Source organism: Ranitomeya variabilis, chromosome 3, assembly GCF_051348905.1.
Source record: "Ranitomeya variabilis isolate aRanVar5 chromosome 3, aRanVar5.hap1, whole genome shotgun sequence".
Lineage (NCBI taxonomy): Eukaryota > Metazoa > Chordata > Amphibia > Anura > Dendrobatidae > Ranitomeya > Ranitomeya variabilis.
Window position 1 is genome coordinate 89,182,278 of NC_135234.1, and position 21,780 is coordinate 89,204,057.

The 21,780-nt window shown below is 42.9% G+C and overlaps 1 protein-coding gene across 1 annotated transcript in view; it reads left to right on the forward strand.

The window, feature by feature from the left end:
- Nucleotides 1-11,359, forward strand: part of SLC46A1 (solute carrier family 46 member 1) — a 29,062-nt gene extending 17,703 nt beyond the window's left edge. The window contains exons 3-5 of the mRNA XM_077294371.1: nt 2,598-2,681; nt 3,664-3,820; nt 10,311-11,359. Coding sequence (XP_077150486.1) covers nt 2,598-2,681; nt 3,664-3,820; nt 10,311-10,368 — 299 coding nt within the window. The 3' untranslated portion in view covers nt 10,369-11,359. The remainder of the gene's footprint in view (nt 1-2,597; nt 2,682-3,663; nt 3,821-10,310) is intronic.
- The last annotated feature ends 10,421 nt before the right edge of the window (nt 11,360-21,780 follow it).

A 21,780-nucleotide genomic window follows, 5' to 3' on the forward strand; every position in this document is an offset into this window, starting at 1 on the left:
GTAGACTGCGGTCACACTTTGCAATCACGGCGCTGGAGCGATGCCGAAGTCTCCCCGGGTAACCAGGGTAAACATCGGGTTACTAAGCGCAGGGCCGCGCTTAGTAACCCGATGTTTACCCTGGTTACCAGCGTAAACGTTAAAAAAACAAACAGTACATACTTACATTCCGGTGTCTGTCCCCGGCGTCTCAGCTTCTCTGCACTGTGTGAGCACCATAGCCGGAAAGCAGAGCGGTGACGTCAGACGTCACCGCTGTGCTCGCTTTCCGGCCGGCAGGCGCTCACACAGTGCAGAGAAGCTGAGACGCCGGGGACAGACACCGGAATGTAAGTATGTACTGTTTGTTTTTTTAACGTTTACGCTGGTAACCAGGGTAAACATCGGGTTACTAAGCGCGGCCCTGCGCTTAGTTACCCGATGTTTACCCTGGTTACAAGCGAACACATCGCTGGATCGCTGTCACACACAACGATCCAGCGATGTCAGCGGGTGATCAAGCGACGAAAGAAAGTTCCAAATGATCTGCTACGACGTACGATTCTCAGCGTGATGTCTGATCGCAGTAGCGTGTCAGACACAGCGATATCGTAACGATATCGCTAGAACGTCACGAATCGTGCCGTCGTAGCGATCAAAATTGCACTGTGTGACAGTACCCTTACTGTAGAAAGGTCCTTCTGTGCTGAAGGTGAGGTCTTCAGTGGCTTCCTATAATGCTGTGTAAAATATCAATCCGTGAGATCTATTATACGCCTACATTTGGTAATTGGGTAACACTAAGCCATTTATTCTCCAGAGTAAACTCTTAATTTTAGTAATCTTCCTGGGTATTTCACTTGACTTATGCCCTCAAGTCCTTTCATCTCCCCCTACATCACTGCTATGTCTTTCTTATACACAGATGATCAACACTGTACAATTAAAGTGTGATCCAACATGACTTCTAGAAGAGTCAATCTATGCTCATTGTACATGTGGCCCGGTGGCCTCGGCAGCAGCTTTCTTGCACGGGTCGCCTAGTATTATACCATTCATTGCATAATCGGGAAATGTGTCCTCTTGTTCGGAGTGCGTGACCTTACATTTACTTACAATGTAATCCCTTATTACTCTACACTGCTTACTATGATTGTAAATATTCCAGTTTAATTCTGTTAGCTTTCTCCAGAATAAAAGCCCCAATTCTGACCCTTTGACGCCACTAGTCGCATATTCTGTTTCTCTCTTTTAGCAATTTATTAACCTCCTAATAACTCACTTTCACCCCCAAGTCTGTTTTCTCGCTCCTAATTCCCCCATACACATTGGATTGTCAGCTGATGTTCGGCCAACAAGCTAATGTCTGAGGGTGGCGGCTAACTGATGATCGGGGCAGACGTTGATCAGGTATGTCTAAGTTCAGACTGCAGATTACTTAGTTCTCCCAGAGGTAAGCGGCGGGCAGAGATGTCTGTTGGCGACTTCCTCCTAGAGAATACGGGAGCGCTCCTGCGTATGGGAGAGCTGGCAGGGACAGTAGCATCGCTCCGTCACTACCACCTAATGTGTGCGGCCTGCTTTATTCTCATACATTGACATGTAAAGGAGGTAAATATCCTTCAAAGACGTTGTCCCAACTCAGCAAGATTGTCATCCACTAAATAGGTGATTGACTGCAGACCGCAGGAGCCTCCCAAAAACAGGGCTCTGGTTAGAATGGAGAGGAGATGCACATACATGCCGCTACTCCATTCATTGTCCGCAGTGGCGCTGGAGATACAGTAACTGAGCGCAATGTTTGGCTCTCTGCCAGTCCCATAGACAATATATGGAGCAGTGGCTTGTGTGCAGCTTCCCCTCCATTCTACCAAGGCATTTCAGAGCCCCATTCTTGGGGGATCGGTGGGGATTCCAGCAGTTGGACCCTTGGCAATCTGCAAATTGTCACCATTTTTGAGTCCGGACAACCCCTATAAGAACCTCTGAGTATTTCAGGACAGTCCAGGGTGCAGACACACAGGATAATGTGCTGACAAACACTTTGGTGCGGAATTTGCAGATGGCTGTAATATTCCGGAGATGGCGGCAGCACAGCTGTACTGAGAGCTGCTGACTGCGCAATGTGGTTTTCCTGACTCGCTCTGCTCGCGGTCTATGGTGTTAAAATGAGGCGGCTCGTAAAAATGAAAGGACTGAGCTGAAATTGAGGCTCAACCTGTCCAGCCTGTTCTGGCTACTGGCTCACATTATCGGGCATCATGTGCAGCCACATCCAGCACGCGTGCAGCAGGAATGTAGATAGTGTGAACTAGGGCGACATTATTACATTCAGATTTATTCCGCTCCCACTCAACGCAATAAATATGTATGTAGTAAGATCTAGGATTTCCCTAGTTGTGTTATCAGACAGCCGAAATGTTTTGTGATGCCTGATTACCTCTAACACACATTTAAAATCCTGCGCTTCATACCCTTCCACTGTTTGCTGTGTGATTGGGAAGCAGGGTTTGGGACTTCTGTGAATTCAGAAAACCAGGCAGAAAATGAAGTGGTGTCTGTGATGTAACCAAAGTGTAAATGGGCAGATCCATATGTTTTCATTGCTTATCTCCTAGGCTATGGCTTAAGATTCTTCTCCATGGCCACAACTCCAATTATCAGATCCAAGCTGTCCAAGCTGGTGGAAGAGGGAGAGCAAGGTAAGAACATGTAATGTTAGTGTCTCGTGTCATCTGTCCATACGTGTAAGATGTCCAAAACATGAACTGCATAACCAATAACCTAAAATGTACATTCGACTAACAGTGATGGTGGTAAGCCGCCACCAGGCAATTCATAAGCACTTATCTACAAGGAGGAGAAATCTACTGGTATTTAAAGGGAATCTGTCAGTAGGTTTTTGCTATTTAACCTTAGGGCTGCTTGATGTAGGGGCTGAGACCCTCATTCTGGTGATGTATCACTTATGGTCTAGTTTCAGTACAATCAGTGTTTTATCAGGAGATTATCACTGCTGGACTAGGTCACATGCCAAGCAGTCCCATCCTTACTTGTGTAAACCCGCCCCCACCCCTGATTGGTGGCTTGCTGACTATGTACGGTGTACACAGGAAGCTGCCAATCAGGGATGTGGGCGGAGTTATACACAGCTCAGCATTCTGAGCTCTGCTACATCTACAGCGGGGAAAACATTGATTGTATCAAAACTGCACCAAGCAGCTCAGTAAGTGACACATCGCTGGAATCAGGTTCTCTGTTTCTATATCATGCTTCTCTCAGATTACATGGAAAAAAACATGACGACAAATTCTTTTTAACAGCAAAAATAAATAAATAAATAATGGCTGTTCCCATGTCGGTGGATATCATTGGAATCGGTGGGGTTCATTGACAAACGCCAAATGATAGAATGAGCCGGAGCTTTGAGTTTCAGGGATTGTACTTACCGGTATGTGAAACCAGATAATGGCGTCACACATCTGTGTAATAAATCTCCGAGGACAAAGGTTCTTCGTTCCCGGTAATCTCTGCTCTTTCAGTTGCTTTATATTCTGGCTCACAAAGCTAGTCTCCTCTAGTTCTCATTTCACATAGTATTATGCAGTGTTATGTATGTAACGTGTGAAGTGTGCATTTATTATAATGCTCCCGGCTTCCATGCTGATTGTGTCTTATCCACAGGGACGTTGTTTTCCGTCGTTGCGTGTGTGGAGGGCATCTCCTTCATCTTGGCCACCAGTATCTTTAATTCTGTCTACCCAGCTACGCTCTACTTCATGAGAGGGTTCGCGTTCTTGTTTGGAGCCATTGTCCTGCTGATCCCAGCTGGAATCATTGGGTAAGGTTATTGCACTGCATTTCCCTTTCTGCATTTCCCTTTTTTTTAGGATATAAATGATCAAGGTTAAAGTGGTATTGCCATCTGGAGCGTTTATGGCCCACCTAGCGCGGATCCACTGCTTATTGCATTGTAGTGATGGTCACGACAGTGGAGCTGTCACTTATTGGGCAATGTCTAACATAGGAATACTTCTTTAGCAGCGACAATGGTGCAAATATTACAGAATTATCTTAAGAATTATTATATTTGACTTCAGAACATGAACCAGAGGTCATTACGTGTGAACTTGTGCTGCCAATATCATTGAAATGAATGTGTCTCGTAAGATTTCTACTCATATTACAGGCTACACTGGGATCATCTTGTGCAAAAATGAGACTCCATCTTCAGGCTAGCGGTACATAGCAACTAGTGTTGCCCAAAATTTGCAGCACCCTAGACTGATCATCTGTGGCGCCCGGACTACAGTCCTGTGAACTTAGTCTAGCGCTCCAATGCCGGCGTCCTTGGTGCCTCTTCAGATGATGGTCATAACATCTTGTGAGACCTACTAATCAGAAGTGGCACCCAGTATAGAAGTTCACAGGACCCTAATGCGGCATCCACTTCTATATTCCATGGCCCGAAAATCTTTTATTTTTCTCAATTGTAAAGGATTTGCCCACTACTAGGACAACCCCTTCTTGATCTAAATGTTTGGCGCCGATACAAATGCAGTGTCGGCACTCACGGGCTCGGTGCTCTCATGCGGTTGTTATGACAAGTGAGCCTGGCGCCCAATCACAGCAGGCGTCACTGTCCCGCCTTCAGACAAATCTAACATCAAGAGGAAGTGAGAGCTGCCGCGGCCCCGACTTCCTGTTGATGTTCGATTTTGTCCGGAGGCGGGGACAGTGACGCCAGTGCTGATTGGGCGCTGAGCTCACATGTCATATCAACTGCACAAAGGATCACAGGAACGCGATTGCAGACACCGCTGGAACAGTGTCGGCAGCGGAGGTGAGTATAGGTCCTTTCTCTCTCATTCGCGCTTTCACTCTCTGGCTCTAGGTGTCCGGTACTAACCCTGAACGTTAAAGTCCGGGTTCACTCATCTCTATTTGTTATAGGATAGGACTGTTTGGCAATTTGTGGCAATGCCACATTAGATCACAGTGTCCCATTGCCTGAAATGTATTATATATTTTAGGAGTCGGTCCATTTTATTCCGACTCCACCAAAATGGACACTGACTCCACAGCCCTGCTTGTGTCTCCTTAATCTGTAATAAGTACAATTATATAATAGGGAACATTGGAAAATTCAGAATAATAATCTGTCAACAGGGAGCAGCAGGCATTTGCTGGTGGATTGAGATTACATTTCTTCTTCCCTTTTATTTAATAATGACCCCGCTCTTACAGTGGCATGTAAGAGTTTGGGCACCCCTGGTCAAAATTACTGTTATTGTGAACAGTTAAGCAAGTTGAAGGTGAAATGATCTCTAAAAGGCCTAAAGTTAAAGATGACATTGCCTTTGAATAAATATATATATATATATATGTCATTCCATGTCAAGTGAACCAGTGATTTTTACCACTATATTTTTAATTCTTTTGAGATTTTGTTATTTGGTAATAGTGTGTCAGAGAATGCAAAATGTGAAGAAGAAAAAATTCTAGATATTTTTTTATTTTTTATTGATTTTCAAAGTTCGGAAAAAGTGCGAATTTCGGTGTTGCCTGCCTTTACATTTCTCCCCATAACTCAGGCTAGAAAAGAGAGAAACAAAATAAACACCATTCTACTCAGAGCTGTACAGGCTTTCACCAGATATGTCACAAGAGTATCTTTGATAATAATTTACCTATGCGAACGCAAGCGCAAAACTTTAAAACGCATTTCCGAAAAAAACGTTTAATTTAAAAATTTCAAAAACTGCACATATGCCTGTTATGCTCCTATTCACATCTGTACCAAAACACAAGCTGGGATCGTGATGGGATCATATTTTTAAAAATAAAAATATTACAGTATCAGTTCAAAAATCTTGATTTCAGGTCTGTTCAGCCTGTGGTGTAGAAGTGTGGGGTCCATATTTACCAAAAAGTCCATGATTGTTAGATATTCCTGTATTATTTTATTATGTTAGAGCTTAGAAGCAGGAGAGGACAGAGGAGAAGCTTTGTTAGGGTTGAGAATGAGCAGGGGTAGACGGTGACTGCAGAGCAGATGACCGGCCGGCAGCTCGGGCCTCCAGAGGCCGTATTCACACCAAATCTTATCACCCAGGCAACTGTTCAAATTGGGGGAGAAAAATACTCTTGACATCCAGTTCATGTATTGTACGAACCAGGACTACGGGGAGGAGGAGAGTTTGTTATAACATCGGTTACAGGAAGCAGAACCCATCACAGGGACTCAGCAATACCGGACTGTCATCCCATGTAGTGGAAATAAAGACAGTGACGTCCATGACGTGGTAGAAGGCGGCACAAGATCGGCCATGGATGACACAACTGGCTATGTGACCTGTGAATATGATCGGCGCTGGTGGCGGCCACTGGACTCTCCAAAGATTGTGAAAATGAAGACGTAGAAGTGACTTTTCTGCACCTTCTGGTCCAGCGCCGTCCATTGTGTATCCAAGAAAATCAGACATTGTAAAAGTGAACAAAAATCAGATATAACTCAGGTGGAGCCGGGCACCAGGACAGGCTGTACATACTCTGACACAGAAGGAAATGGCCATTGTAGTGAGCGCTTATGGACAAGATCACATTTCATCCTCCAGAAGGGACACATTGATGATAACAGGCCAGTGTAACAACCTACTATTGTTTGATTAGTTCATATTTTATAGAACGAGGATTTAACTACTGGATTATTCTTCTTAAACACTTCATAAATGACATGTTTAGTGATATAAATATAGATACCACTGATACATATCAGGTGCAATATATCATAGGGAAACACCCTTAAATTGGACATAGATCATAGGGTACAACTCCACCGCTAATATATATCCTACAGAGAAACTGGAGTAGATATTAACCCAACAGCATATTGAGCTAAAAAATGGTAATTTTATTATAAATATGAAATACACAGGTACATCAACATAAAAATACAAGGTGCGCATAAAGTTCACATACATAGGACATAATCCACTGCAAGTAACACCATGGGATTAATAACAGACCGAAAAGATCCCTATCAGTGTAGGTCTCAGTAAGCTGCGGGGGGCGAAGAAGCCCAACGCGAAACGCGCGTCGGGGCAGTTGGGACAGACACTGGCACCAAGACAATATGGGTAAGACAGACCTTGATGTATTCGCTTCTTTCCCTGATTTACTCACTTTAAAGGGGTTATACTTAATGCGACTACATCCTTAGATATAGTCATCCGTAGCTTACTGAGACCTACACTGATAGGGATCTTTTCGGTCTGTTATTAATCCCATGGTGTTACTTGCAGTGGATTATGTCCTATGTATGTGAACTTTATGCGCACCTTGTATTTTTATGTTGATGTACCTGTGTATTTCATATTTATAATAAAATTACCATTTTTTAGCTCAATATGCTGTTGGGTTAATATCTACTCCAGTTTCTCTGTAGGATATATGTTTAGTGATATAGTAGAAAAAAAAATGTTCCATGTATAAATAGGTGGTAAAAATATTGGTTCTTTGAATCTTGTTTTTAACATATAATTAGGATCAGACTATTTAGAGAATCACGCTTGAGGATATGATCATGTTTTTTCTTTTGGCTTGTTCAATGAATTCAGGTTGAAAATGCTGAGCAAGTTATGTTATGATGATTAAGATGTATTTATTCTGGTACTTTGGTATTTGTTTTTTGCGTTTCTTTATTGTTACATATAAATGTTGAATGCAATAAGTTGTAATTTGAAAAGAAAAAGGGAAGAAACTCACACAAACATAAAATCAGATGATTCAAGGCTTAAAAAAAAATACAAATTTGATAGGTCCCAAGTTGAATCTCTGTACAAATATAAACAAGGACACAAGTAACACACATGCATGTTTTCACAATTTTAAAACATACGTTTTTTTCAGAATTGCGCTTCAAAATGTTTATTTTGGTTTCACCAAAACAAAATATAAAGAAACATAGTCTTGTGACATATCAAATGAAAGCCGGTACCATTCTGAGAAAAATGATGCCTCTCCCAACTCTTTATCTTAAATCTAGCCCGAGATATGATAAAAAATGTAAAGCCATACCAGGCCAAAATCTGCGCTTTTTTTAAACTTTAAAAATCTGTAAAAAATTAACTGATGAAGAAAATAATTCTAAACTTTTAATTTGTAATTAACTAAAGTTGTACTTCATAAAAACAAAAACTAAAAAAAATCTAAAGACGTCAGGTAAAAAAAATATTCATATTTGGATCACTTGATATGGAATGACCTATATATATATATAATTTATTTTTTTTTTTTCTTTTTTTCATTTTAAAAATTACAAAAAGAATAATTGGACGATGTAAAAGTTTGGGCACCCTGCATGGTTAGTACCTAGTAGCACCCCCTTTTGAAAGTATCACAGCTTGTAAAAGCTTTTTGTAGCCAGAGAAGTCTTTCAATTTTTGTTTGAGGGATTTTCATAAATTTTTCCTTGGAAAATTCCTCCAGTTTAATGAGATTCCTGGGTCCTCTTGCATGCACTGCTAGTTTGAGGTCTAGCCACAGATTTTCAATGATGTTCAGATCAGGGGACTGTGATGGCCATTGTAAAACCATCAGCTTGCGCCTTTTGAAGTTGTCTATTGTGGATTTTGACATGTGTTTAGTATCATTATCCATTACCCTCTATTCAACTTCAGCTTTTTTACAGATGTTGTGTTTGCATCAAGAACTTGTCTAAATTTCATTGAACCCATTCTTCCCGCTACGCGTGAAATGTTCCCCATGCTATTGACTGCAACATAACCCCAATGCTTGATTGATCCAGCCCCATGCTTATTAGTTGGTGAGATGTTCTTTCCTGAAATCCTGTGCCTTTTTTCTCCCCACATACCTTTTGATCATTGTGGCCAAAGAGTTCTATTTTAATCTCATTGGTCCACAGGACTTGTTTCCAAAATGCATCAGGCTTGTTTAGATATTATTTTCTTTTGACCCTGAATTTTATGGTGAGGACGCAGGAGGGGTTTTCTTCTGACGACTCTTCCATGAAGGCCATATTTGTGCAGGTGTCTCTGAACAGTACAACAATGTACCACAACTTTAATCTGCTAAATATTTCTAAAGTTTTTTTTTCAGTTAAGTGAATGTTCTGATTTGCCACTCTAGCAATCATGCAAGCAGCTCATTGAAACTTTGCTTGGTCTTCCATGACCTTATCTTTTCCTCCACTGTTCCTGTTAACTGCCATTTTTTTAATTACATTTTGAACTGAGGAAAGGAAAACTTGAAAACTCTTTGCTAACTTCTTATAGCCTTCTCCTGCTTTGTGGGCTGCCATCATTTTCAGAGTGCTGGACAGTTGCTTAGAAGAATCCATGCTTGTTGTTTTATGGCACAAGGTTAGAGGAGGCTGGGTTTTTATAAAGCATGGAAGTTTGAATCACCTGGCCTTTCCTAGCGATGATGGTGAAAAAGCCATAACTTTTACAGGCTAATTAAGGTCTGAAGTCTTGGTCAGTTATCTGAGCACACAAATCTCATGGGCCCATTTTTCCTTTTTGTAATTTTCAAAATGTAAAAAAATAGTTTTTTTTTCCTAAAATACAAAGGAAATGTGTCATCTTTAACTTCTGGCCTTTTTAGAAATCATTTTATCTTCAACTTGCTTGCCCAGACTTTTACATGCCACTATAAATGATGTAATTGTGATATAAGGAGCGGTAGGGTGGCTCAGTGGTTAGCACTAACCTTACCGCGCTGCGGTCCTAGGTTCAAATCCCACCAAGAACATCTGATAAAAGAGTTTATGTGCTCTCTCCGGGTTCACCGGTTTCCTCCCACATTCAAGACAATACTGATAGGGGATTGCAATCTAAATTCCCTATGGGGACAGAGATGAAGATGTCTGTGAAGCACTGTGGAATATATGTCTCAGTGCATACTATCTTTAAAAAATGTTAAAGTGTTTATTTAACTAAATGTCTTTCACTACATACCAGATCCTAGTCTGGTGTCGGTGTGCGGCTGATATAATGTCCATACTCACCGCACATCTGGTGACTGTCAGCAGCACTCTCACTCTCACACAGGGCGGCAGAGTAAATGGTATATCTACAGAACAAGCATAACATTTCTGGAAATTAAACCCTTCAATTGTTAACCTTGTTATGGAACATCCGCAAGTGATAGACATTTGCTCCTCAGGCTTTCTCCATCTCTGACCTCTCCCACTGTCGATGGCTTCTAAACTTTTTTTTTTTTTTCCCCAGCACAGCGTATATACGTTTACTAACCCTTCTATTGCCAGGTTTGGTCACTAACAATTATATCCACTTATTTCTTTGTAGATTGATCGAGATTTACGGGCAGAAACCCCTGTACAGCCAGTTTGCTGAAATTTCTTGACGGCCTTATTGAACATTGCACTATTGAAGATGATGAATCCCATGACTCCTCACCGAGGACGGGCAATTGAAGACCTTACAAAACTGACAAATGTAGACATTACTAATAACCTTTATGGCACGTAAGACTTATATGTAGTTCTTATGCGTAAAGACTTAATCATCTTCAGACCAGATGGTCAATTTAAGAAGTCAAGTTACGCTCCCAGATCTATGGTCCGGAACGGTGCGTCACCATTGGGTTTGGTTAAATGCTGCGTGAACCTGTGCAGTCATATTTCGGTGTCTGGCACCTGACTGAAGGGCATTGCGGATGCAACTAAAATGAGTTGCTTGACTGAGCTAAGTGAAGCCATCCCCGCCTCGTGGTACTGGGTGCACCGCCATGGTTGTATGTGTCCTACGTATGTGCAGACAACCCAAGTGCATGAATCCCTTCTGCTGCTAACACACTTTATGTACTTGAATGGAAATGACACGCTCCATGTATGACAGCCTTACCGATGTAGCTGAGCTCAGTTTGTCATTCAGTCTCTAAAATAGGGTCACGCACTTGGCATATTTGCAGTGGTTTAACCACAAATGATATATTAATATTGTAGTGTGATGGTGGTGTGCAAAATGCTGTGTGTCTTAAAGTGATCACAATTTTGTTTTTAATACATTTATTTCTGTATGTTTGTCCTACATTATTGTTATCTCCGACGTTATTTACTGTGAAAAACAAAGAATCCTAAAAGTGGTAATAAATGAAATTGCTACGGTCTAATCTACTACATCTAATCACACACGTCCACTACCCTGCATGGCCACTTACACTGCCCACGTGGCCTCATCCAGTGTGACTCTGACACTTCGTGGCACGGTGTGACACATTTCTGCAATAAAATGTGAAGGTATCTGTGAAATCATTCAGATATGGTTTAATCTGATGTATGTGCATCTCTCGCTGTATGTGATAAACACTCCCATTAAATCATCTGCTAAGCATGCATGGACTCTTTGTAGTGATGGACGGTGCTTGTGACTTGTAGTGTTTTAGGAAGGAAACCCTATTCTCTTGGGGTCGACATGTTTCAAGTTACTAATGTTAAAGGGGTGAACTGACACACAAAATATCCTTTCTACATATCTATCTTTACACCCTAACCACTTTTTTAATTAGCTTTATTACACATTATCCTACACTTCTCCCTCTCTAGCTAATCCTTAAAAACAAACAAACATTTAAACGTCTTATTTGAGGTGTCTCACACAGGACATCACAGGAGGCTGGGACTGCACTCGCTACCCTCAGCGTCAATCGGCCCCCCCTGGAACAGGACATCATTCGGGTGCAGTGGTGCACTTACTACAGTTTCTTGCATCACCGCCCTCTGAAGACATCCTGAATCTTGGGTGATGGACACTATGGGAGAAGTGAGTGCAGCGCCGGCACTCTGCTTCTATCTCCTTTGCTGCTTCTAAGGCCACATGCACACATTGAGTATTTGGTGATTTTTTTTTTTTTTTACTGCAGTATTTGTAAGCTAAAACCAGGAGAGGGTGAAAAATGCAGAAGTGGGGAGGTGTTTCTATTATACTTTTGATTTGATTGTTCTACTTCTGGTTTTGGCTTACAAATACTCAGGTAAAAAAACTCAAATACTCAATGTATGCACGTGCCCTTACTGACAGAAGCAGAGTACCAGAACTGCACTCAAATTTCCCACAGCGTCTATCATCCATGAGCCAGGACTTCTTCAGAGGTCAACTGCAGCACAGCCCCCCAGTGACGTCCAGTTGCAGGGAAGTGAGTGCAGCCAAAGCTTTTTAATAACGCCACATGTGATTTTCTTTTTTGAAAGTATTCTCAGAATAGGTGCAGTAAAAAAAACAAATGCATTTAGAGATTTATTAGATTAGGGAGCAGTGTAGGGTATTGTATAATAATGCAAATTACAAAAGTGGTTACGATTAATAATTTAGGGTATTTTAGCTACTCGACCAACCCTTTAAGACTTGTGTATTCAAAACTTGGCCACGAGGACTAAAATAATTGGACTGATGTGCCCATACACAGTCATGGCCAAGTGTGTTGGCACCCTTGAAATTGTTCCAGAAAATGAAGTATTTCCCCTGAAAATTATTGCAGTTGTGTTTTGTTATACACTTTTATTTTTCGTGTTGTTCCAATATACCAAAAGGAAAAAGGCAAAGTGGACTTAATTTCACACAAAACCCCAAAAATGGACCTGACAACATTGTTGGCACCTTTCCAAAATTTTGAGTAAACAACTTTGTTTCAAGCATGGGATGGTTGTTCAAACTCACCTGTGGCAAGTAACAGGTGTGGGCAATGTCAAATTCAGACATGAAACCATATAAAAAGGGGAGAAGGGTACTCCATCTTTGCATTGTGTCTCTGTGTGCCATACTAAGCATGGAGAACAGAAAGCGAAGATAACGGTCTAAGGACTGGAGAATCAAAATTCAAAAATATCAACAATCTTAAGGTTAGGAGTCCATCGCCAAAGACCTTGATGTTCCATTATCCACAGTGTGTGACATAATCAAGAAGTTTACAACCCTGGCACTGTAGCTAATCTCGCTGGATGTGGACGGCAGAGAAAAATTGATGAAAGGTTACAACGTAGGATAGTTTGAATGGTGAATAAGCAGCACCAATTCAGTTCAAATAAATTCGAGCTGCATCTCAGGCTCAGGGTGCATCAGTGTCAGCACGAACTTGTATGGCAGGCGACACAATAGGACTCCGCTGCTTGCACCGAGACCTAAAAAAAGCTGGACTGAAGTTTGCCAAATTGTATGTGAGTAAGCTAAAATCCTTCTGGGAAAGTGTCTTGTGGATGGATGAGACCAAGACAGAGCTTTTTGGTAAAGCACATCATTCTATGGTTTACCAAAAATGGACTGGGGTCTACAAAAAAAAGTACGTCCAGTCAAATATGGTGGAAGTTCAAACTTCCTTTGGGGTTGTTTTGCTGCCTCTGGCACTGGATGTCTTGACACTGTGCAAGGCATTATGTAATCTGAAAATTACCAAAGGATTTTGGCTCGCAATGTAGTGCCCAGTGCCAGAACACTGATTTGGGGTCGTAGGTTATGGGTCTTCTAGCAGGACAATGACCCCAAGCATACTTCAGGGAGCCCCCAGAAATGGATGGAAACAGCTTTCTGATGTAGCCAGCAATGAGTCAGGATCTAAATTCTATTGAACATCTGTGGAGAGATCTCAAAATTGCTGTTGGAAGAAGGCGCCCTTCAAATATGAGAGTTTACAAAACAAGAGTGGTCCAAAATTCTAGTTCAGAGGTGTAAGAAGCTTATTGATGGTTATAAAAAGCAATTGATTGCAACGGGTGTGTAATGAAATATTAAGATGAGGGTGCCAACAATTTTGTCCTGCCCATTTTTTGGAGGTTTTATGCGAAATTATGTTCAGTTTGCCTTTTTTCTGTTCCAATGCAGACAAAGGGAATAAACGTGTATAACAAAATGTGTAATTGCAATAATTTTCTTGGAGAAATACTTCATTTTCTGGAACAATATTAAGGGTGCCAACACTTTCGGCCATGACTGTATATATAGCTATAAAGACTGACAAGTCTCTAGAACAGTTTTCCCCAATGCCGGTCCTCAACAGCAACCAACAGGTCATGTTTTCAGGATTTCCATCGTATTGCCCAGGTGATGCAATTATCACCTGTGCAATACTAAGGAAATCCTGAATACATGACCTGTTGGTGGCTCTTGAGGACCGGAGTTGGGGAACACTGCACTATAGGGGACACTGATAAGCCATAACAATAAAACCTGAAACTTGGAAGATCAAGGACCAGGACTGCAGGGTACACCAGTAGACACAGCCGGGAGTGATACGCACAGGAATCGAAGAGCTACAGTTTATTCTTACAACAGACGAAGAGTTAATCAGCAAATAAATGCCCGCCTGCAGCAGTGTGAATCTCATTAAAATGTCATGTATCAAAGGGTAGGGCATATGTTGGGTAGCAAGTGAACAGTCAGCCACCAATGTGATGGAAGGTGGGCAGGAATAGATTCTGTGCAACTGTGATAGAGGGGCACATTGTGATAGTACTCAAGCTATGTCGGAGCATTTCCAAATCTGCAGGTCTTGTGGGGTACCCCCAATATGCAGTGGTTAGTACACACCAGAAGTGATTCAAGAAAGAACATAGTCGTGAGCACCAAAGACTCATTGATGCTCTGTCGCACCTGGGAAGCGGAGGCGTTTACATGCTCTGAGTACACAGAAGACTGCGGAAAAAGTTACTGCTGATCCATGGCCACAGCCAAAGGGCCTGTGATGGACACATGGGAGTCAGAACTGAAACATTGAGCTATGGAAGATGAGGCCTGGTCCTATTAATCTTATTTTCCAGGTCACCACCTGACAGCACCATGGAGGACGTCCTTCTTATCCATAGTGGGACAGGAAACCACGAGAGTTTAAAAGGACCCTCCCCCTTCCACCCTTCAGTGATTTTCCAAAGTAACACCTCTGGATGGATGCAAAAAGAGAATTTAATTTTGAACATAATCTTAATACAAATGTTACTTCACATAAGTATACCACGTTTTGTACTAGGGAGGGAACTAACAATGCTGTCAGGATGGATTCCTGGAAATACAATTACCGGTAAGACTAATCATCGTTTTCCAGGTCACCACCTGACAGCACCATGGAGAAGTACCAAAGGAGACTTTTTGGTCCTAGGGTGGAACTACTGCCTGAAGTACTTTTCTGCCAAACGCTAGCTGAGAAGAGACTACATCTAGTTTGTAATGTTCAGAAAAGGTGCGAAAACTAGAACAAGATGCAGCTCTGCAGATCTGATCTACCGAGGCCCCCCCTTTTTCTGCCCATGAAGCGGCCATAGCCCTAGATGAATGAGCTTTAAGGCTATCTGGGGGATCTTTTCCCTGTGCCTGATAAGCTAGGCTAATAGTGGATCTAATCCATCTCGCAATGGTGGATTTCGATGCTTTTTTCCCCTTATTAGGACCTCCGTAAAGGACAAAGAGATTACTATCCTGCCTCCAGGCCCTAGTCATGTCCAAGTACTTAAGTACAGTTTCCCTGACGTCTATGTTATGGAAGAACATCTCCTTTTGGTTTCTAGGGAACTGGCAAAATGATGGGAGCACTACCTCCTGATTTATATTTGAAACCGAGACCGCCTTGGGAAGGAAACCTGGATCAAGTCTTAAGACAAGCCTATCATCAAATACCTCTTTATCCCGGAGCTGTCGGCGCCACCTGTCCCGGAGCTCCAATCGTAGGAGTGAAGAGGATGCAGCCCCATGCTGCGGGCCGCGACCCGGAAGGGACGTGCGCGGCAGCGGCAAACCAGAAGTGACTTGCCGCAGAGCTCCACGGACCCCGGATACACCCGGTCAGTGTTCTGTGATGCCTGCGGCCACAACCTCACCGGATCTGCTTGTGAAGGGAGCACCTTGCAGGAGCGGACAAAAGCAGGTACATCTGGGGCTTCATCCCGGGTCGAGAGCCCCCCCAGGGGGAAGCGACCCTTTCAACCAGGAGCAGCGCTACACTGGTGCTGCTGAGGGACCCTATTACTCGGGTGTCAGCTACGCAGAGTCCATGTAGTGGGAAGGAAGAGGCCGAGCCCCCCCGATCCTCACTCTCTGCACGGCACAGACGGAACTCTCGTCGTTCCCATCCACAGTGGGACAGGAAAAACACTGAAGGGTGCAAGGGGGAGGGTCCTTTTAAACTCTTGTGGTTTCCTGTCCCACTATGGATAAGAAGGACGTCCTCCATGGTGCTGTCAGGATGGATTCCTGGAAATGCAATTACCGGTAAGACTAATTACCGTTTTCTTTTACATCATGTAGACAACTGGGTGCATGTGTGTCTCTTACCTGAGAAGCAGAACTACTGGACAGCTTGAATCGTCAGAGGCGGGGAGATGTCTTGTGGCGCTGAAACTTACCTTGTGTGTAACATCATATGAGCCAGTGTGGTTCCTTTCATCAATTTTATTTGTGAATATATTTAATTTTCTATAGTTATCGCTTCTCTCTATTTGTTGGATGGTACACATCCCATATTGAGCAGAGCCTGTTGGCTGGGCTCTCCATGCATGTGCTGTGACTGTCAGACGGCTGCGGCACCAAACAGCTGATTAGCGGGAGCGCTCCAGATGCAGCTATTTGGTAAGCGCTATAGCTATTCAGATAAGGACTTATCGAAACCTATTCGCTCATCCCTATTTACAACCCATGGCACTGTAGCTAATGGTCTTGGTCCTGAACAGCAGAGAAAAATTGATGAAAGGTTGCATAGAAGGACAGTCCGGATGATGGATAAGCAGCCCTAATCAAGTTCCAAAGAAATTAAAGCTGTCCTGCAGGCTCAGGGTGCATCAGTGTCGGCGCACATTATCAGTCAACATTTTAATGAAATGAAAAGCTTTGGTAGGAGACCCAGGAGGGACCCCACTGCTGACACAGACAAAAAATAGCTTGACTGCAGTTTACCCAAATGTATGTCAGTGAGCCCAAATCCTTCTGAGAAAGCGTCTATTGGACAAATGAGAACAAGATGGAACTTTTTGGTACAGTACATCATTCTACTGTTTACCAAAAATAGAATGAGGCCTATAAAGAAATGAACACAGTACCTACAGTCAAATATGGTGGAGGTTCAAAGATGTATTGGGCTTACTTTGCTGCCTCTGGTCCTGGGTGCTTTGACTGTGTGCAAGGCATCATGAAATCTGAAGATCTGAAAAATTTTGCACCGCAATGTTGTACCCAGTGTCAGAAAGCTGGATTCATGAAGCACCCAAAAATGGATGGAAACAAAGCGCTGGAGAGATCTAAATCCCATTTTGTGAGAAGGTGCCTTGAAATATGAGACCTGGAGCAGTTTTCAGAAGAGTGGTCCAAAATTCCAGTTGTGATGTGTAATAAGCTTGTTGATGGTTATAGGAAGCGATTGATTGCAGTTTTTTATTCCGAAGGGTGGGCAACCAAATATTAAGTTGAGGCTACCAACAATTTTGTCTGGACCATTTTGGGGGTTTTGTGTGAAATGATGTCCAATTTTCCTTTTTTTCTCTGTTTTTTGTGTTATTTCAATACACACAAAAGAAATAAATGTGTATAACAAAACATGAGTAATTGCAATAATTATCTGGGAGAAATACTTCATTTTCTGGAACAATATGAAGGGTGCCAACACTTTCCGCCATGACTGCATACACTTACCTCCTCATAGGCCCTTATCTTTCATTAATCCTTTCTGGTTGTCACAGTATATACCGAATGATAGTTGCACAGATCCAACTGCTTACCCATAAATATCGGTACCGAGTCAGCCATCTTCCAATTTTGTGGCACCGACCCTGTTACAGGATACTAAGAATTTCCATTTGTTTTCTAACAGATGTACGAAACAACCTTTTCTTCAACAACTGCACTTAATGGGCTAGGCCGCATGACCTGTCTAATTTACTCACACTTGGTTTACTCAATGTACTGGCGTAATTCATTTAAAATGAACTTCATAAGTGTGACCACTAGGTGGCAGCAAAGGACAAGCTACGATGAATGGAAATTCCAGTTTTACAATTTTGCACAAGAAAGCACATTGTATGGGATTATATGGGGCATTGCGGAAATTTATTTATTTCTTTTTCATTGTAAACTTACTTTACAAAAGTAAAATTAATGGTATAATTCATAGTCAATACGTAAAATAGAGCAGAAACACTGGAACTGCTACTGCACGTGTGAAATATAGCAAAATCTTGTAGCCGTCAGCTAGATATGGTGGTGCTCAGCCCACCAGGGCCAGTTTTAGGCAAAGTGGGGCCTGGGCAAAAGTTTAAAGTGGGACCTTAAATGCTAACATATTGCACCATCACACAGAAACATTTGTTTTATTTACATGTGCTGAGTTCAGGCCATTAAACGAGTGTTAGGCTAGGTTCACATTGCGTTAGTGGGTGGTCGCTAACGGAGAGCGTTGCACGGCGAAAATGTCGCAATTAACGCCGTGCAACGGGTCCGTTAGCGCACCCATTGACAGCAATGTAAATTTCGCCTGCAGTGCATCGCTAGCGCGTGCCTTTTTCGGCTCGCGCTAGCGATGTGCCGTTCTTTTGAAGCGCGCCTCGGACGCTGCTTGCAGCGTCCGCGGCGCGCCCGAGGTCCGTTCCCCGCTCTCGCAGATCGGGGACGTTAGCGCGGCCCCTACAAATACATTGCGTTAGGGCAATCCGTTTAGCGCTAGCGGATTGCGCTAACGCAATGTGAACCTAGCCTTATCGACAATATTGAAGTCGTTCGATGATTGTTTCCTGGCCTTTTTACTCCAGCTGAGGAAGAATGATGGGGAAAGACAGTCCTCGATACAGTGTAATGTAAGTCCCATGTAGTATAATGCACTGACCATGGTCATTGATAGAGTATAATGTAGCCTCTCAGAGTTTACTGCAGGCTCCCTCATAAAGTACATTGCAGCCCCCTCAGAGTATAATGCAACCCCCCACACAGTATAGTGCAGCTTCCCCACACACAGTATTATGCAGCCCCCCACACACAATCATGCAGCCCCCACACACAGTATAATGCAGCTCACACGTGCACACACACGGTATAGTGCAACCCCCCACATACACAATATAGTGCAGTCCCCACCCACAGGATAATGCAGCCCCCCAAATACACTATAGTGCAGTCCCCCCACACACACAGTATAATGCAGCCCCCCACATACACGGTACAGTGCAGTCCCCCACACACGCACAGTATAATGCAGCCCCCCACACAAAGTATAATGTAGCCCTCCACACAGTGTAATGCAGCTCCCCACACAGTATAATGCAGCCCACACGTGCACACAGTATAATGCAGCCCCCCACATACACAGTATAGTGCAGTCCACACACACACAGTACAATGCAGCCCCCAAATACACTATACACTATATAGTGCAGTCCCCCCACACACAGTACAATGCAGTCCCCCCACACACACAATACTTACTGTGCCATCTGATTCTCTCTCCTCCATCACTGCTTTCGACTGTATCCGGCATCTATGATGCCAATAAGTTGAAAGTGCAATGCGGGAGGGGTGGTGCCTGGACACTCTTACTCACGGGCCCCATAACGGCCGCTTGGTGTGCACGACACTGGCTGAGGGGCCCCTGGAGGAGCGGAGGCCCTAGGCAGCTGCCTGGTCTGCCTGCCCCTAACATCGGCCCTGCAACCCACAAGTACGGTGCCGTTCTTTTCCTGGATATTTTCTACCTTGATAACTTGCATAATTGAGATTGGTTTCCATCTCTATATGAGAAAACTACTAATGCAGAGCTTAGGTATCCCACTTGTTATGGACACAAGACCCTGTTCCCTTTAATCCCATGGTTTCCAATCATAAAAATAATTGATTTAGCAGGTTCATATACTTTATAATAAGCTTTGGAAAATTTCTGTCTTTTATGAAAAGAAAGGAAAGAAAATAGTAAAAAACTAAAGAACAGGCGCTCTAGGACCCCTAAATGATGTCTATAGGCATCTTCCAGCAAGGTTGAAAAAAATAAATAATGGTATGTCCACACGCAGCGTTTTTTTATGCAAATTTTCAGCTGCGTTTTACAGTACCGGGAAAGTCTATGAAATTTCAGAAATCTCCTGCACACATATTGTTTTTTTTATCCTCAGTATTTTGTGCCTTTGCTTGGCTTTTGCAGAATAGAACATGTCACTTCTTTCAGCGGTTTTCACCCATTGAAAGTAATGGTGGTGAAAAAACACTGAAAAAATGCAGGTATCAGGTGTTGCTGTGTTTTTTGTGCCCAAACCTGATGAAATAAAATCAGATTTACTTTTTTGGCCCTAAACTTTATCAGCATGTACAAGAGACAAATGTACCATAACAAAAACACAAGAAGAACCAAGGAAAACTATGCAAAACCTGCTTTTCTTCTGCAGCTTCCTTACTGCCAAGAGAGCAGGTTTTGCTGCTGAAAAGAAAAAAGGCAAAATACAGGTGTGTATTTCATACAGGTGTGTGGCTGCTTTGTCCACCTTGCTCCTTGGATCGGCTGCTCAGGAGGAAATCTGTGGACAGGTAGGTGACTAGTCAATATAACCCAGAACAAGCAGCCGATCCGCCAGAAAGGCAGAGACGATCCGGTATCCATCATATTTGTACTGGAGCGAAGGATCCTCCGGAATGTGAAGGTCCAACTAGAACTGGGTTCTGATAAATAATGACAATGAAGACATCTTGGGAAATATATTTAATCCATTTCTGTCGTTTTCTGAGAAGTACATTCATTTTTATTTAACTATAAAAATGGTATAGTAGATTTACTGGTACAATGTAATTATACTGAAGGAGACTGAAAGCTATGAAAGGCTCAGCGGAGCGAAGACTGATGGTCGGCAGCCGCTCCATTACAGAGCCGCGGATCAGGAGAACCTGCGCTTCTCAATTCATGGCAGGTATGATCAGCGCTCATCATCTTATGTCTTCTTGCACCACGCAGATTTATCAGGACGCATGAATTACACATCTGCACTCATGACAGCGAGCCTGCAAGCAGCATGCTATGTACGAATCAGAACATCAACTGTATCTAAACCTGTGTAAGGCCGGGCTCACACACAGCGAGATACGGCCGAGTCTCGCAGGTTAAAACCAAGCTCTGGCACCGGCACTCCGGAGCGGAGCGTGCAGCCGCACAGCAATACATGGAGCCGCACGATCCGCTCTGGAGTGCCGGTGCCAGAGCTGGGTTTTAACCTGCGAGACTCGGCCGTATCTCACTGTAGTGTGACTCCGGCCTAAGGCTGCGTTCACACTGGGCTGTGTTTTTTTTTATATTATTTCTGCAATGATTTTTCTGCGATTTTTTTTTTTTTTTTTTTCTAAACTGCATTTTTTGCCATGATTGCAGGAAAAGAAATGCAATCCAAGCCTGTGTCTGCCAATTATGATTTCCACTCTCCTCATCAATGTGGTCAAGGTGGAAATTTACAGAGAGAGTCACACACCAAGGTGGAAATATTCTCACTGCTGTCTATGGGGGCAGCACTCGCCATTTTTTCAATAAGTTTCTTTTTAGAAATGCCCCATAAAAACTCCATTTAAAGTCTGAAATTACAAAAACAATTAACCAAGCGCTTCCCCTTAGGTCATGCTCATTGGTGCCCAGAAAGCTGAGATTTGGAGAGTTTATGGCTCTGTTCACATGGACGCTCGGACATTACATTGTTTATTTCTGGTTTAGGACCAGTTAAATTAAATAAGTGATCAGTTGTGCAAGAGGGTGCGGGGAGGGGGCCTAATACTTATTATGGGGCCCGTTTGATGTTGTGAATGCAGAACTTTATTTTTCGATCTAAAG